The sequence below is a fragment of the Notamacropus eugenii genome, chromosome 2, assembly GCF_028372415.1.
Source record: "Notamacropus eugenii isolate mMacEug1 chromosome 2, mMacEug1.pri_v2, whole genome shotgun sequence".
Lineage (NCBI taxonomy): Eukaryota > Metazoa > Chordata > Mammalia > Diprotodontia > Macropodidae > Notamacropus > Notamacropus eugenii.
The window spans coordinates 286,408,009-286,425,945 of NC_092873.1; the positions used below are offsets into that span (position 1 = coordinate 286,408,009).

The 17,937-nt window shown below is 38.7% G+C and overlaps 1 protein-coding gene across 1 annotated transcript in view; it reads right to left on the minus strand.

Annotated features, from left to right (window-relative positions):
• Positions 1–222: 222 nt before the first annotated feature.
• Positions 223–17,937, minus strand: part of SLC25A24 (solute carrier family 25 member 24) — a 42,026-nt gene continuing 24,311 nt past the window's right edge. Inside the window, exons 4-10 of the mRNA XM_072644177.1 lie at positions 16,831–16,939; positions 12,190–12,348; positions 11,240–11,392; positions 5,144–5,251; positions 3,313–3,480; positions 1,360–1,510; positions 223–981 (exon numbers count right to left, since the gene is read on the minus strand). Of these exons, the coding sequence (XP_072500278.1) occupies positions 797–981; positions 1,360–1,510; positions 3,313–3,480; positions 5,144–5,251; positions 11,240–11,392; positions 12,190–12,348; positions 16,831–16,939 (1,033 nt within the window). The 3' untranslated portion in view covers positions 223–796. The remainder of the gene's footprint in view (positions 982–1,359; positions 1,511–3,312; positions 3,481–5,143; positions 5,252–11,239; positions 11,393–12,189; positions 12,349–16,830; positions 16,940–17,937) is intronic.

Below are 17,937 nucleotides of genomic sequence, written 5' to 3' on the forward strand. Positions count from 1 at the left end.
TGGAATTTAAGATTTCAATGTGCCCCACACCGAGCTCTTCCTTCATTATTAAGCAGATTTGTTCATACCAGTGATTTCCATTCCAAATTTAGTAATGGGAACCAAAATGAGATATTAACATGATAACATCTACAAATGATGTAAAAAGGTAACCAGTGAAATGAGCATAGTTTCAGCACTCTTTCATACATCATAATGATAAGAAAGGAGGTATTCTCACACTTTGACAACTCTCCCCTTGTGTTTTTATTTTGCTTAAAGAAAAATGACTCTACTAGCTTAGTTATTATAAACTAGCTTAAATGCACTATTGTTTTTTTCTCTAATCGTTGCAGCATAAGATGTTCAAAATATACAAAAAAATTAAGTAAAACCCAGATGGTAAAAAAAAATTTTTTTAAGGCATTTGAATACAAAAGATAACACAAATCAGCCTAGCTGAACAAGAAGTAAACATTTGAAAAGTACTCTTGAGAATAAGTTTCTCTTCAATTGTGTTTCAAGCTAACTGAATGACTGTTTTAGACACAGCCTCGGGAACCAAGAGAAGGACAATAGGAAAAGCATTTGAGTTCTGTGAATATCAAACGTTTTTTTTTTTAACATGTAAAGAACTTAACAAAAGTATAATTTCATCTTTAAATTTTCACATATACAAAATTAAGGTAAGATGATTGATGTGCTGTTTGATCTGTTTTTCCCACTGGGGCCATGACACATCTCTTCTCTCGCAGATAGGGACACACAGATACTGTGGTGCTTTCGTGCAATCAGATTCATGCCAAGAGTTCACCCTTCATTTCTGGGCTATTCCCAAGTTTTCCTTCATTTTCTCATATACAACATAGCTGATGCTCACTGCAGGCAGCACTTTCATGAAGTTGGGCGTGATGCCCCTGTAAAGTCCAAAGATTCCTTCTCGGCTAACTATTCTCTTAAAGAGGCCAACCATATTCATCGGGGGTGCTCCTTCCACCATAGCTGCAAAGGAAAGGAAAAAATAAAAGGTGTGATATTCATTCGAGTAGTCCTTATAATGAAACCAAATGAAAATAATGAGTACCACAAAAGAAACAATTTTTTTTTTTTTACAAGAGGCATCAAGGATATGAGCCCTGTAATTCACTATAGTACCTAAGTATTAGGCAAATGATAGGAGGGCGAGGGGCAGTAAGTAAAAAAATATCATTTTGCCCCTGTCCTATCTCCTTATTTTAGTCCCCTCAAAAGAACCAACATTTATCAGAGGAGAGGCATGACCCCTGAGTCATTCGCCAAACAAGAAACCAAAGAGGAAGATTTTAAAACCACGAAACATTGTCATTTCTTACAATGGTAGTTCTTTTGGTGAAAACTCACCTTGAGCCTGCATGCGAGTCCTGACTAGAGCCAGTGGGTAACTGGCCAATTGACCACAGGTACTGGACAAGGTACCACATCCTAGCAGGATCAACACCCCAGGGTTTACAGAGTCTTCTACATAATTTTCTAGCCAATGATTCTTCAACAGCTGCCAAAGAACACAAAATTAATACACTCTCACCACCACACAAGTCAAGGGAGAATAAAATGGGTCACTGTCTTTTTTTCTTCCATTCCTATACATAAACCCAGCATAACATACTATACTCTTTTACTTGCCCCATTCAATTGCTGCAAAAGACATGAGATGATTCTTTGGAGATGCAGACAGTGCAGATACTCAGTTATGAGGTTACAGACTGTGGTTCAAAGTACCACAAAAGACAGTTGTATTGTTCATTGGCTGCGCATTTTCTTCTAAGTATAACTCAAATTATTATGGCCCAAATTATCTTATGGATCCCTCCCCATTGCTCATTCTCATAATTAACATTAACCGTACTTCCCTAGCTCCAGACCACAAGAGTTTATAGCTGAAGGGCCCTTAGCATTCACTGCAGACTTAAGTTGCCTGACTTCTGGTAAACGTCTTTTTAAAGCTCTCTTCCTTTAAGAGAAGGTAATTGTCAGTGGTTTTCAAATTCTGGGTTCAAAAACAATTTTTTAATATCTAAGGATTTATATTTTTTCAGCTGTGTTCTGGGGCAATAAATGTAAAAGGTGTAGTTTGACAGAATTGAAATAATAAATAATTAAGTTTCAAAAGCCTGCTTTTATTCAATGTTCCCTTGTTGATGTGGTACAACAAAGACAGATGCCAAGGTCTCTGTCAATAATGTCTAGAGGCCAAATGCTTTGAACTACAGAGATAAAAGGGTAGAAACAGCTAAGAGAAACAGCCATTGCCCCCTTTGCACTAGACCAAAATAGCAAAAAAAAAAAAAAAAAAAGAAAAAAAAAGAAAAAAAAATCAAGAAAAAGGCAATCTTAACATCACTTACATCACAATTCTCTAAAAGTCTGAATACACTTTGTAAAACTCATAACCCAGACATGCCATTGTTTGCAAAGATGATGGCACTGGCATGACTAGGGGAATGTGTCCCTGGCAATGGCTTTTAAGTTGTGTCAATCCAATCATATTCCTTTACCCCCTCACCTCCTGACCGCTAGCATGCTCCCTTAAAATTCAATTGCCTCTCAAAGCCAGGGGCAATCTAGGGGCAGAGTGTAGTAGAAGAAAATTCTGGCTCTGGCATTACAGAACCTAGGTTCAATCTCTGGTTCTAGTACTCACTATCTGTGTGACCTTAGAAGTCACCTCTCTAGGTCTCAGTTTCTTCATCTGTAAAATGAAGGTTCTAGGTTAGGGATGAGCAAACTACAGACTCAAAAATATTAAAATATTAAAAATATTATAAAAAATATTAACTCTCATCTTTTGGAGTATAAAAAAAACAGGGGGTGGGCAGGATTTGGTCCATGGGCCATAGCTTGCTGATCCCTGGTCTAGAACTCTAGTTGATCTCTGAGGTCAACTCAGCACTGACATTATATAAAATTAATTATTTCAAATTCAGATGGAATCAGAGATCTTGGCCTGAACAATACCTTATCCTAATCAGCCAAAGGAAATATCCTCTACAATTTATCATTCCATTGCCCTACTCTTCTCTTTTCCATCTTCAAGATTAGAAGGGTTCAAGCTTCTAGTATCTCTCTTCCTTAAAAAGTCATAAGTGGCACAGTGGACAGAGCACTGGCCATGGAGTCAGAAGGACCTGATTTCAAATCTAGCCTCAAATATTTACTAGCTGTGTGACCCTGGGCAAATCACTCAACCCTAACTGGCTCCAGAAAAAAAAAATGTAATATAAAATTCGATTTTAATGAGCAGGGATGTCTATACAGCAAAGAAATTTATCAGATTCACCTTGGGAACAAACTTACCTCATAAACAGCCAGATCTATCCCTGCATAAGGGATGACACCAAGGAAGTTCGGGATGTAGCCTTTGTAAAAGGCTCTCACACCTTCATACTTCAAAATCTTCTTGGCACAGTTGAACATTCCTGAGTATTGCCCAGTTTTGCCTACAGCCAATCTGGTCTTTATAACCTGAAGGTGAAAAGACAGGGATGGATTTAATTGGTCAGAAGTATCCTAAACTACTCAGTCTTTCCATGATTCAATGATACCACATATCTTGCCAATGCTAAATTTAAAATTCAAGGCTTTCTTACACTAAAAAAAAAAAAAATGTCATTGCTGTTAAGTTCTAATGGTTTCTATCTCAGAATTACAAGTAGAACAAAAAGAACGTAAGGAAACCCTAGGAATAGCTACCAGGGAGAGAAAGACAAGACATGAGAGAATGACTGGACTGAGGCAGCAAGAAGTAGACCACTGCTGGATTTCAGCAAAAGGGAAGACCGCTATGCAGCAAAGAAGATAAAGGGCAGGAGGTTGGGGAAGCCAATATGGGATCCTCAAACTCTTCTAATGAGACACGGGGTCCCCTCTTTTTGCCTGTTTTTATTTTTAACCTCTTTTTAAAAAATAAGAAATCGTATCTTGTCTTTGTCTCCCCAGAATACCTAGCAAAGTTCCTTGCACCATATATAATGTTTGTCAAATTAATTTTCTTTGAATCTGTAAAATAAGGTAATTGCATTAAGGAGCGCTGCACTTAGCGCCATAGGTCTCTCGCTCCACCTGTTTGACTTCAGGAAAGTCATAACTTGTTGGAGCTTTAGTCTCTTCATCTGTAAAATGAAAGAGTTGGTCCAGATGACCTCAAAGCACTCCTCTGCTTTTAAACCTCTGACCCTAGAAAACTTCTAGATTCCCTACCACCCCATCGATTCTTCTTGTGTCAGATTTTGGTATAAGGGGAGTAGATTTTAAATCGTTAAAAATACTTAAGCAAAAGGGCAGTGTGACAGCAAGGCCCCAAAGCAGAGACTCCAGCAGACCACAGAAACACAAATCGTGAATTCTCATTCTACCACATCCAGGTCTAACTTATTTAATGCCATTTATATCTATTTTCTCCTTTGTCTGTTGAATTCCCATTGATTGGAAAAGGAATTCTTTCCATGTCTGGAGAATTAAACCCCACCCCCCAACTCCTACTCCTCCTCCCCCAGCCTCCCACCCACCTCTGCCCCTGCCCAAGCCATTGCAATTCTTCCAAAGAGATTAATGTAAGTAGCCCCCAACTTTATATCTCGACTGGCATTTTTTGGCATAGGCCTTTTAGATAAGTTGTAATGAGTGGGAAGACCACTGTTCTAACAACAAAAATGTCAGTTCAGGTGAAATGTCTGAGGATAGCTACAAAAGAGTTTTTGTCCTAAAGGAGGGCTCTCGGTTTGGGGGCCAGTTACCATCTGATAATAGAAACAGCTAGATGGAACTGTGGGTAGAGGCTGGGCCTGGTGTCAGGAAGACCCGAGTTCAAATCTGATCACAGGCATTAACTGGCTCTGTGACCTTAAGCAAGTCACAACTTTTTTTGCTTCAGTTTTCCTGTCTGTAGAATGGAAGATGATAATAATGGTCGCTACCTCCCAAGGCTGTTGTGAGGATCAAATGAGATAATATTCATAAAGTGTTTAACGAAGTGCCTAGTATATAGTAAGCACTATATAAATGCTATTACTATGATTACTATAAAATATTTTATCTCGAGTGTTAAGTTTCTGCTATTAAGACCTGAGATAGGGCTATATGAAAGAAATACAAGAAAAAACAATAGATTTTTCGCAGCAGCACTTACCTCCATGGGGTAGATGAATGTCTGCGCTGTTGTGCCTGCCATGGAACCAGCAATAAATCTCTCAAAAGTCCCTAACTGGGCACCCTCATCAGTCAACCACTTCTTATACTGTGTGAATAGAAATATTTGAATACATATGAATACAAGATTATGATAGCTACAAAATAAAGGCACTGACTGGAAGTGTGAAAAGGGCTCCGTTAGCTCAACATACTCGATTTCCCATGTCTATTAAATAGTCCCAGTCCTTGTCTCACTCCTGAAATCCCTGTCTGCAGCACCACTAACTGCCTATCAGATATTTCCCATGGGCTGTCCCATGGGCAATCAAACTTACACAATTGGTTACCTTGCCTTCCTCTCCCTTCCCCGTCTTCCCCTACCTTCTTCCTTACTTCCTGATTTCTACTGAGGGTGCCACCATATTTCCAGTCACCGGGGGCATCCTCTCCTTCAGTGGCCAGGTCTAGTGTAATCTATCTCCACATCTCTCCTATCTACCTTTCGCACTCAGGCAGCCACTGCCCTCACCACATCCTGCCTGGACTGCTATACTAGCTTCTTCACTGCTCTCCCTATCTCCAAACTCTCCTCAGCACAATCTATCCTCCACACAGATGCCAAATTGATATTCTTAATATCCTAAACATTCCCCCGCCGCAGATCTCGGGTGGCTCCCACATGCCTCCCAGATAAAATACAAAATCTTTTTCTTTGGTACTTAAAGCCCTTCTGGTTCCAGCATGTATTTATTTCCAGGTTTATTAAATATGACTTCCCTTCACACAATGCATACTCCACCAACCTGGACTACTGACTCTCCTTGCACAGTGTATGCTTTCTCCTCTCCATGTCTTTGCTCCCTGTACCAGAATGCCCTCCCTCCTCTCTCTCTCTCATAGAATTGTTAGGTTCCTGTAAGGCTGAGCCCAAGTACCACCTTCTACATCTATATGAAGCTAGTCTTGCTCCTGTGTCTGGGCCTGAGATTCGGCCCCCTTGTAACTAATCTAAGAACAGGGACTGGTCTTGTGATTTTATTAGCATAAGGAACTCCCAGGTAAAGACATTCCCTCTACCCATTTAGGTCAGCACCTGTTCTACAGTCTCTAATCTTGAGAGCTGCCTAAGCACTGGGAAGTTATGTGACTTATAGACTTACAAAAAGTCACTACTCATCAGAGGTGAGACTTGAATTCAATTCCTCGTGACTCCCAGGTCAGCTCTCTGGGCATCAGCTTTCTCCAGTTCTCTGTGTGTCATGGTATCTTTCTTATTTACTTTACAAGTATTCTGTATCTTTTTATGTATGTACATGCTGCTTTCCCACCCCCACCCCCAAAAAAGATAAGCTCCCTGAGGGCAAGGAGTGCTTTAATACCTCCTAAACTACCTAGCACATGGCAATCAGGAAACATTTTTGAAGCACCTACTACGTTCCAGGAACTGTATTAAGCTCTGGCAGCAACATGATGAATGCTTGGTATACACACACACAGACACACACAGACACACACAGACACACACACAGACACACACACACAGACACACACACACAGACACAGACACAGACACACAGACACAGACACAGACAGACACAGACACAGACACACACAGACACAGACACACACAGACACAGACACAGACACACACAGACACAGACACAGACACAGACACAGACACAGACACACACACACACACACACAGACACACACAGACACACAGACACACACACACACACACACACCCAGAGGAGCTGAACCACAGAATTATAGAATATCTCGGAGACCATCTACTACACAGTTACCCACGTCTGACAAATGATCATCCAGTCTTTGCTTACAGGCTTCCACGGTGGGAGAACCCACCAGTTCTGGAAGCTATCTGTTCCACTTTGGGATACCTCTAATTGTTTGGAAGGTCTCCTTCCCACCCAGATTAAATAGGCTTCTTTGCAACTTGTACGCTGTTTTTATTAGTTTTGCCCTCAGGGACAAAGAAAATAACTGTAATGTCTCTTCTACATGACAGACTTACAAATATCTGAAGGAGACCATCTGATGTTCTCTCCTAGTATTCCCAGGAGTTGGCCCTAGGTACGCAAAGATGCAGGAGGCAACTCAGTGGCACAGTGGACAAAGCACTGGGTCTGGAGGCAAAAAGACCTGAGTTGAAATCTAGCCTCAGATACTTACTAGTTGGGGGATCCAGGGCAAATCACTTAACTTTGTCTCAGTTTCCTCAACTGTAAAAATGAGCTGGAGAAGGACCACTCCAGTATTATTACCAAGAAAACTCCAAATGGGATCATGAACAGTCAGGTGCAACTGAAACGACTGAACATCAAATAGTAACTGAAAGATGCAGGGGAAGTTCTGGCAGGCCCTGCCAAGCTGGAAAGACTTTTACTACCAGCACTTGATGGACTGTGTCTGAAGGAGCAGCCTCATCCAGTTCAAAGAAGCTAATCAACCAGAACACTGGCCATGCCATGATGGGGGAATCTTTTTGACCACATTGTTGTTTCAGTCGTTTTTAGGAGTGTCTGAATCTTTATGACCCCCCCCCCCCATCCAGTGTTTTCTTGATGAGAGATACTGAAGTGGTTTGCCATTTTCCTCCCTAGCTCATTTTACAGATGAGGAAACTGAGGCAAACAGGCTTAAGTGACTTGCCCAGGGTCACACAGCCAGTAAGTATCTGAGATCACATCTGAACTCAGGAAAATGAGTCTTCCTGACTCGAAGCCTGGTGCTCTATCCACTGAGCCACCTAGTTGCCCTTTTCGACCACAAGAACTCACAAAAATCATCTAAGACACAGAGTGGTCATAATCTGTTTTGGTGAAAAAAATGCTCACACTGATTCCTACACCAGTGAAATTGAGGAAATGGGAGAACAGCATGGCACAGTGGATAACAATACTAGATTTGGAGACCTGAAGGAAAAGCCCAGGTTCTAATCCTGCTTCATACACTTACTAGCCATATGACCCTGGGCAAAGCACTTAAAGACTCTGTGCTTCCTTTTACATATCTGTGAAATAGAAGAACAATAGCCTCTAGCTTATAGTATTATTTGTTGTGAGGATAAAATGAGAAGACATATGAAAGATAGTTTGCAAACCTTAAAATGCCATATAAATATGAGCTATTGTTTTTATAAAAGTATAAAACATAACTCTAGTAGAACTTGGTTTGGTTTTTGGTTTTCTTTTGTTTTTTTCCACAAACCAGTGGTCACAAATACCACCATGGCTTCTTGAAGGAGGTAGGTTGTGAACTGAGCCTTGATGGATGAGCAGAATTTAGAGAGAAAAGAAAAGAGAAAAGCACAAGGGGAAAGAATGAATATGTAATGTGAAATGACTGATCTCGACAGAATAAACCAAATAAAGGGAGATAATAATGCTCACCACTCAGTTACTGTTTAACAGATAAATACATCATTATTCATCTATAAACTATTATTAGTGTTAATGAATAAATTAATGAAGATGCCAAAGAGTCAGACTTCCTAAACACTGTTGAAAGATCGTCTTTGTCCCCTAAATCTAGGTTTTCATTCATCTTGTGGATCCTTAATGTCAAATCTACATTTCCAGGTTGAAGTAAGTAACCTAAAACTCAAGCTCAAATAGAAACAGATTCCTGCAGGTTGGACACTTAGAAAACCACAAAATAGCATTATCTATGTTTGCTATATTTTTTATTTATTCTTGTTAAACATTTCCCAATTACATTTTAATCTAGTTTGGCAGAACTTTTACAGGACCACTTCCTGTGAGTTTGCCAAGTGAAATGAGTTTACCTCAAATATGCCATAGAAATGTGATACTTTAGAAAAACACAACTACACAAATCCTCAAACACTGGATGGAGACAAGATCCTGGGTCTAGCTAACAAACTGGCTATCATTCCAGTTTTTCTTTGACCCTCAGTTAACTATTAAACTGATCAAAGGAATTCATCACATTCCTCCCAAAAGCATTTTGTCACTTGTGAAAAGATGTTGTTCGGAGTCACTAAATTCTACCTGAGAAGATAAAAATACAAGGGAATTCCACTTCAACTAATAGATAGCCTAGGATAAATAGTGAAGATCAAAAACAATAAATAAATAAAATCAGACAAGAACAAGGGCCAAAATTTGTCACACCACCATTGTGCCTGCAGCTGTCCAAGAAGACCAAGGCTAAAAAACCTCTCCTGCAGCTCCTCTCAAAATCAAGTCAAACTGAGACCTCACAGGTGATCTAAGTCAGACAGAGCCACAGAAAATGTACTACTTGTCACATCAAAAATTTAATTGTGTTCTGTTTATCTCTTTAGGTCCACAGGCTTAACTCTTACACCTTTTGTCAATGGAATAAAATCTTTACTTAATACAGTAAAGGCAATTAAAAAAATAAGCTGAACCCTAGAAATTATAGAAATTATCTTCTTACACAATAACACTCAACTTTAAAGAATGCCTGCTACTCACAGAATCACAGAATTTGAGAGTTGGACAGTACCTTGGTGGCCACCTAGTCCAACTCATCCATCAAAAGCATCCCCCTTATGCTATTAACGAATAAGTCTTCATCCAGCCTCAAACACCAGAGGCTTGCTCATTGAGAGGAGGAACAGTCTTACTTTTCTACTATTTCCGCAGCACTTCGCATGGTGCTTTGCACATCATAAATGCTTTTTTCATTCATAATCAATACAATTATTGTTTTAATAGGCTTGCCCACACAAACACCAGATAGTACAGATGGGCAGACATGTGAGGAGAGGTTGCTACTTGCATCAGTGGAGGGCACAACTACATTAATTAAATCAAAAGTCCACTGAAGTACTTCAGCTCTACTTTAATGTAAGCCTTTCCTAATCAGAATCTTCCTATAAAGCTCTTGCACTCTCTCCTCCTGGCCACTTCTACTGGCCACTGCCAGATTAACCTCCTGACATAATAATTCTCATCACGTTTCACATAAATATCCATCACTCCACTTCTTAGAAACCTTCAAAGATTCTCTAATCAGATTCCCTAAACCAGAATTCACCAAGGGCCTCCACAATTTTGGTTCCTCTCTGCCTGTGTTTCCAATTTTATTTCCTATTACACTCCTTTACATTTCTCTATACTCCTAACTGACCTGACTATGTACCATGTGGTTTTTTTTTGCTTCTAATTGTATTCCCTCTTCCTAAAATATTCTCCTTCTTTCCTCCCCTGCCACCTGCTTATTGAAATCTTATCCATCCTTCAAGGCTCAGCTCAAATATCACCTGAGAAATCTTCATGGATTTCTCTCACTAGAATTTTGTTCTTCTTCCAGTGACTTCTGAGAAGGCTACATTCATACTTTTCTCGCACACTTCTCATATTCCACTTTGTAGTATATTTACTTGACTATGTTTTATCTCTCTTGCTGTTGTCGCCTGGTCATTTTTCAGTTGTGTCTGACATTTCATGACCCCATTTGGAGTTTTCTTGGCAAAGATACTGGAGTGGCTTATCATCTCTAAACTTCAGGGCAAGAATTGTACCTCTGTGGATCTTCCAGCGAGAAGCAACATGGAATATTAGCTAGACCACTGGACTTCAGTGAGGAAGACCTGGATCTGAAGCCCTATATAACTCATTTAACCTTACTAAGTTTCCTTACCTGTAGAGTAATAATAGTACCAACCTTATGGGGTGTTGTAAGGATATGATAAAATATGTAAGGCCCTTTGCAAAGCTTAAAGTGCTACATAAACGCTAGCCATTAATTACTTGGTATAGTAACCTTAAATATATTGGATACTCAATAACTGTTAATTAATTTTTAATCAGTTATTAAAAACTATAATTAAATATTACAAAGGAATCTTGGATGTCTGCTAGTGCAACCTCCAACAAGGAGTACAAGTTCTTTCTACATCCAGAATGATAGTCAAATAGAGTAATAATAAAGGTTTGGGGTTTTTTTAACCTGTTAAGAAAAATTAAGCTAGTATTCATATTTAATAACGCGCATTCCCTGTTCTCTAGCAATAATCTTTAGGATGGGGGGACTTAAGTCCAAGAATTTTTAATAAATTACATATAAAGTAATATTCTACCTGTTCATATGCCCAGAATTTAACAGCTGTCTCAGGAGCAATTTTAATAACATTCACACCATTTCCTCTCCAAAGGGACCGGACGCCTCCTTCTTTCACCATCTGTTTAAATCCACCAACTAGGTTCATTTTGTTTGACTTTGAACCATGAACCTAAAAATGAAAGGGAAAGGTTTTCATTTAAAGTCTGCATGATGGTTACTTTTTTGAAGCACTTGTATATAAAAGCCTCTATTTTCACTATGGTTTATAATCTCAAGGCAATAGTGAAAGGTCCAGAGATGGGGAACTATATGGGTCAAAAGAATTCAAGAAGGATGAAAAAGTCAATGGCTGAGAGATTACATAATTTAAATCCATAAAATTATTAAAGTACAGACTTGTCCACCAAATGTTGAAATATTAGGGCAAACAACCTTCAAATTATGAGCTACTTAAGTTTAAGAAAATAAAAGATGTATATGCCATACTGATACTATTTGACATCTGCCCTTATATTGAGCCGAAATCTACTTTCCTGTAACTTCCACGTAATGACAGCCCTTAAAATATTTGAGGGCAGCTAATCTTGTTTCCCCCTAAGCTCTGTAAGATAAACATTCTCAGATTCATAGTCTGTCACTCTGAAATAAAGCTAAGAAATACATACTACACAGGGCAATAGACTAAGTTACTTTCTGTTAATAAATTAAAACTGACAGAGCTTTTATTGCTTCTAGATTGTAAGCTTGTTGAGGGCAGGACTAGTCTCTTATTCATTCTTGAATCTCCTAAACGATTTTAAGAACATATGAATTTTCACAAATAGGTCAAGATGAACCTAAGTATCAAATTATGCTGCTAAAAATTTTTGAATATGTTCTCTCAAAAAGAAAACAATTATTCACATCATTTCAATAAAGGATTTAGAATGAAACACATCCGCCTATTCTTGTGACCCATACACTCACTTGCATCATGACCTTCAGTCGATCTAAAGGCGCTGTACTTGTTCGTGAGACAGCTCCAGCGATCCCTCCTGCCAAGAGCTGTCTCCACCACTGGCCAGACTTCTTTTCTTCTTCTGTGAACTCATCTGGAATAGATAAGCTATCCCCTATATCAATCCCCTGTTTAAAATGGATAGAAAAGTTCCATTACAACACAATTTAAAATAGATCATTTGAGATATGAAGGAGTTTTTTAAAGCTATTTGTAAGAGTCAAGTATTATTTCACCTATTTCATCTACACAATTAAGATCAACCTCTTTTTCTAGACAATAAAGAAGGGAGCATAAATTGTTTTCAATAACCTATTTACAAGTAAAGTACCAGCTCACTTAAAATGGACACAAGCAACAATTATAAATGCTGTTCAGCAAAAGCATGTGGGTTTTGTTATTTTTAAATAGCAGTTGCTCTCAATGACCATTTTAAGCATAAGACAAAAATATTATACTACGTTTAGAAAGATACAATATACTACTGTACTATATCAATCAGCATATTTTAAATTGGAATAATTTTGATAATGCAAGAACTACACAAAAACATCTAACAAAAGGTCACTAGCTTCCACTGGAAGAAATCAGGAGGAACCCAAAAACTCCCAAGGCAACCCAAGTGGGCCAGCATAATAAAAATTATAGTAGAAGGTAAATATTTAATATCACCATCTGGTAAAAGGGAGACAGCGGTCATTTTTATTTGGGGAGGGAGCAATCAGGGTTAAGTGATTATTGAGTGAATTAGGGTTAAGTAACCCTAAACCAGGGTCACAGAGCTAGTATCTTCCTGACTTTAAATCCAATGCACCATCGAGCAGTCCGTAGTGGTTATCTTATTTATGATTTCCATGTATCTCCCGCTGTTGCATACTAGACTTGAAATCAGAAAGACCTAGTTTCAAATTCTGATTTACTAAGCAAATAATTTCACCCCTATGTGCCTCAAGAACCTTCCTTCAACTTAACCAAGGCAAAGATGGGCTGTAATCTTTGTTGGTGGAGGAAGTTCCCATGTTGAGAGTAACCTATATGGATGAAATCAACTGTTTCTCACTTAGGTAAGTAATATGAGGGTTCCCATACATATGCACAAATGAAAAATTTATATCAGTAACTCAACCTTCTAGTGACTTGAATATTAAATATATTAATAGATTGATTATTTGGTTAAAGTGGGTACTTCTCCACTGGATGCAGATCACAATCACACACCTTAGTATATAGTATTTCCAAGTGACTGAAGATGAAAAACCAATCAATTTTTAGCAAATCTAAGGATGAACCTCTCTGACCTTTGCTAGGCTAGTCATTGGATTGCAATTTAAGGGGCCATTACCACGCCCACACTTGAAGTCTTTCTAGAATCCATCAGTGTATATGCTCCACTAACATAGCCTGGCATCACCTCTCTGCCATAATAGGGCAGCACAGAAGGACTTTACTGGAGAAATATTCATAGTAATTCATAATAATGACTCAAATTTCTATAATATTTGATGATTTACCAAAAACTTTCTTTACAAGTCTTAAGGTTTACAAGACAGGTTTGGAGTCAGAAATTTGGGGTCTGAGTCCTGGATCTCAAAACCACTCAACCATTACAGGATCTTAGGTAAATCACTTAATATTTCTGAGCCTCCATTTCTACATCTGTAAAATGGGGATAACAATAGTTGCACTATCTACAGAATGCACTATCACAGAGTTATTGTAATCATGGGCCACAATTAAATAATACTTTTGAGTTTACACTTTTCTCCCAGCAACTCATGAGGATGATAACAGTACTCTAAGTATGTATGCGTATACATACATATACACGCACATATCAATTATTTGACCCTAAAAACAACCCTAAATTAGGTACCACGGGTATGATTCCTTACCTTACAGAGATGAGAGGAATTGTAATAGATAGAGAACCAGCCTCAGAGTCAAGAAGCCCTGGATATGAGCCCTTCCTCTGACACTTAAAAATAATTTCCAAGAATCTCAATTGTAGAACAGTTGCACGTTTAAATTTTGTTGTTTTTTCTAGTCATGTCTAATTCTGTAATATGTTTATCATATTCTCAGGGATCTCTAAGGGTGCAAGACCAATACTTTTCTTGGGTAAATGCCAAAGATCTAAAGATGCAAGAGATGCCCATTGCTGAAGGTAGCAACTGAGCTCTTTGGAGGTGTGGTAAGATCCTTGCCCTCCAGGAAATTCATGAGATCAGGCAAGGTGAGTAAAGCATGCTACCCCCTAAGGTTTTTTGTTGTTGTTCAGTTGCTTTCGATCAATTGTTTACGGTCCCATTCTGGGTTTTCTTGGCAAAGATACCAGAGTGGCTTGCCATTTCCTTCTCCAACTCATTCTACAGATGGAACTGAAGCAAACAGAGTTAAGTGGCTTGCCCAGGGTCACACAGTCTTAAGAGGGCCCCTAAACTTGTCTTCTTGAATTACCATATTTTCCAGATACACTGGACCCAGAGTATGCAGGAGGTCCTGAACTTGTCAAGGAAGAATCCACCCCCTGCCCTGCCCTGAGTCGATATAATTTGTTTGCACCCCAAACTGGACTCCTTGTGTGTCCATATTGTTTTTGGTTAACAACACCTAGTGAGTATCTGAGGCTAGATACGAACTCACAAAGATGAGTCTTCCTGCCTCCAGGCCCTGCATTCTATCACTGTACCACCTAGCTGCCCCACCAAAATTTCCTCGCCAGGAATTCCTTATATGTTTGGTTGAAACAAAAAAGATGGAAAAACAGAAATTCAGAAAAGTTGAGATCCCCCTGGGCATCTACTTAGTGCTGGAGTTAGGTTTCAAATTCACGTCTCCTCATTCCTCAAGTCCAGTACTCTTTTCATTATGCAACACTGTCTCTTGATTTGTAATACTAATTTTTAGAATAGTTGAAAATATATGAATAAATAACTCTGAAGTCTCATACAGATGTAGCCCTCAACGTATACATACAAGCAACTCTGTGAAGTAGAAGAGGAATCTTTTTTAGCCTAATTTCACTGACATCTATTAACAGTTTTAGAAAATTGATTCATTTGAAAAATCTTGTCAACTTCCATTTTCTTTCAGATGATGAAACTACACGTCAAACTTCAGAGCTATGGAGGTCTTCAGGCCAATGCTGCATGGCCGGCCACGTGGGTATCATGTTGCAGAGCACTGGTGTCAAACTCACATAGAAATGAGGATTCCAAATCGTCACTAAGGATGCTTATGGACCACGTATGGTATGTTCCTTTGTATTTATACTTATTTTGTTAATTATTTCCAATTACATTTTAATCTGGTTCTGGCCACACTCAGGGAGTTGTATTGTTTGATACTCCTGTCATTAGAGGCCATTCCTTTTCAGGTAGGGGTTGGATTAAATGGCCCCTTCAAACACATTGCAACTCTGAAATTTCCTGATTCTAGACTATCATTAGATCATTTAGTAATGTGCCAAATTTGGCCAAAGTATGTCAACTGTCTTAAAAGTTTTGCTACACAATAAAAAGGCAGTTCAATGTGAAATGACAAGTAGATAGACTAGAAAATGAACCTTAATTTGGCAAATTATTCTGTTCAAGCAACCAATACACTTAGGACCTCAAGAAAAATTTCAGAAAATATCCATTACCCTTCATTAAGTGCAAAAACAACAGACCTCTAGGTCTTCTGCGCTACAGGAATTACTTGGCTGACTCTCTACCTAAGGGTGTTATCATCCTGCACTTCCCTAGGGTAGTCCAGAATACAAGGGATAAACTTGAATTAATTGAGTAGCTGAATCTCCTGTTTCATAGCTCTTCAAAAGAGTAAGGACATGGGGAGAGTCTGTTAGGTTAAGAAACAAACAGCTCACCATGGTGAGTGAGATCTGCCTCTAGGTTTGGGGTAAGGAGCAGGAAATGGAAGAAGGAAATGATTCATCAGTATGTGGAACCATAGTTTAAAAAAAAAACAAACATTAATTCATGCTTTGAGATGAGTGGGAAAGACTTATGCATGAAGCACAGCAGAGTCCAGTTTGGAAGCTTCCCAAATACCTGAGAAAGATTTAGGTGAAGTCTGTTTCCAGATGCTAAATAGTAGATCGATGATGAGACCAAAGATAGCAGGATCAAAGGGCAGATATTACAATCTCCAGCTTTAGGACACCTTTCTTTACTTATCTTGCTGGATGTCATAAACTTCCTGGAGGGCAAAGAGCTCACCACACCTCTGACAGCTCAACAAAACACAGTTGCTACTTGCATGATGAGCATGCATGGATGATTAGCAGGATCCTGCATGGATGAGACCACTCTTCAGCACTGGGCACCTCACGCAACTTCTGAGAGTTTACCCAACCAAAGTGGGTACTATACCTACACTGGTCATGCAGCCTTAGAGATTCTTGAGAACACAATGAATAAATTGCAGAAGCATAAAGTTAGAAGGGACCATAGAAGTTCACAGAATCATTCAACTTGATCTTAGGTAATACATGACTGCCCCCTACAATACTCCTGACAAATGGCAGTCCAGCTTCAGCCTGCAGCTTCACAACTGTACTTAGGATCAAGTCATTAAAAAAAAAAGAATAAAAGGCCAGTCTTACTTACAGAATGTTTCCAGAAGCGAACTATGTCCTCAATGTTTTCAGCAGGATTAAGTAAAAAGTAGTCCCTCCATTCATTCCAGTCAATTGACATTGTCCCATCAGCATCAATGCTAAAAATAAAAAAGAATGTAGACCAATATAAGCCAAGAGCCGCAAATCAAATTAGCATTAACTGATCGATCCAGAGTAGCAATAGGTCCCTCTTATGCATTTTCAGTGGTCGCTTCTAATCACTGCAGTCGTCTAACATTTCTGCTGAATATTTATTTCCATTTTTCTACTATGGGTGTAGTATGTACACTTTATTGGTTTTAATAATGGATATGAAAAAGACTTATGAAAAAATAATAATAATAAAGGACTTATGATGTGAACTAGATCTAGTGTTCACTTAAAAGAGAATCACTAAGAATCACAGAATGACTAATTTAGAGCTAGAAGCAGAGGTCTGGGTCTGCTGAAGCAAATTTTCAGTATGTGCATTTTCACCTCAGATCAGTAAGTGCTCCAAATCAGTGTTTGATTTATCATTTTATTGATTGCCTAGACATAAGAAAATGATGGGAGAAAAAGTTAACAATGCAGATCAAATGTAAACTGTCTCCAGAGTCAGCTGTTAAACATTACCAGCACGCATCTGACTAGATGAATCCTTTGAATTCAGCAAGATTCTTAACTCTTTGTGCCATAGACCCCTTTTGGCAGTCTGGTGTGAAAATCTATGCACCTCTTTTCAGAATAATGTTTTTCAATACATAAAATAAAACAATTAGGATTACCAAGGAAACAGATCATTCTGAAAATCAGGGTTATCAAAAAAATTTTTATTTATTTTTAGTTTTCAACATTTACTTCCATAAGATTTGGGGTTTTAAATTTTCGCTCCCTCCCTCCCCTCCTCCCCCTTCCTAAGATAGCATGTAATCCAATATAGGTTCTACATACACATTCATATTAAGCATATTTTCACATTAGTCATGTTGTAAAGAAGAATTAGAACCAATGGGAGGAACCAAGAGAAAGAAGGAACAAAACAACATAAAAAGAGAGCAAATAGTATCCATCTGCATTCAGACTCCAAAGTTCTTTCCCTAGGTGTGTACAGCAT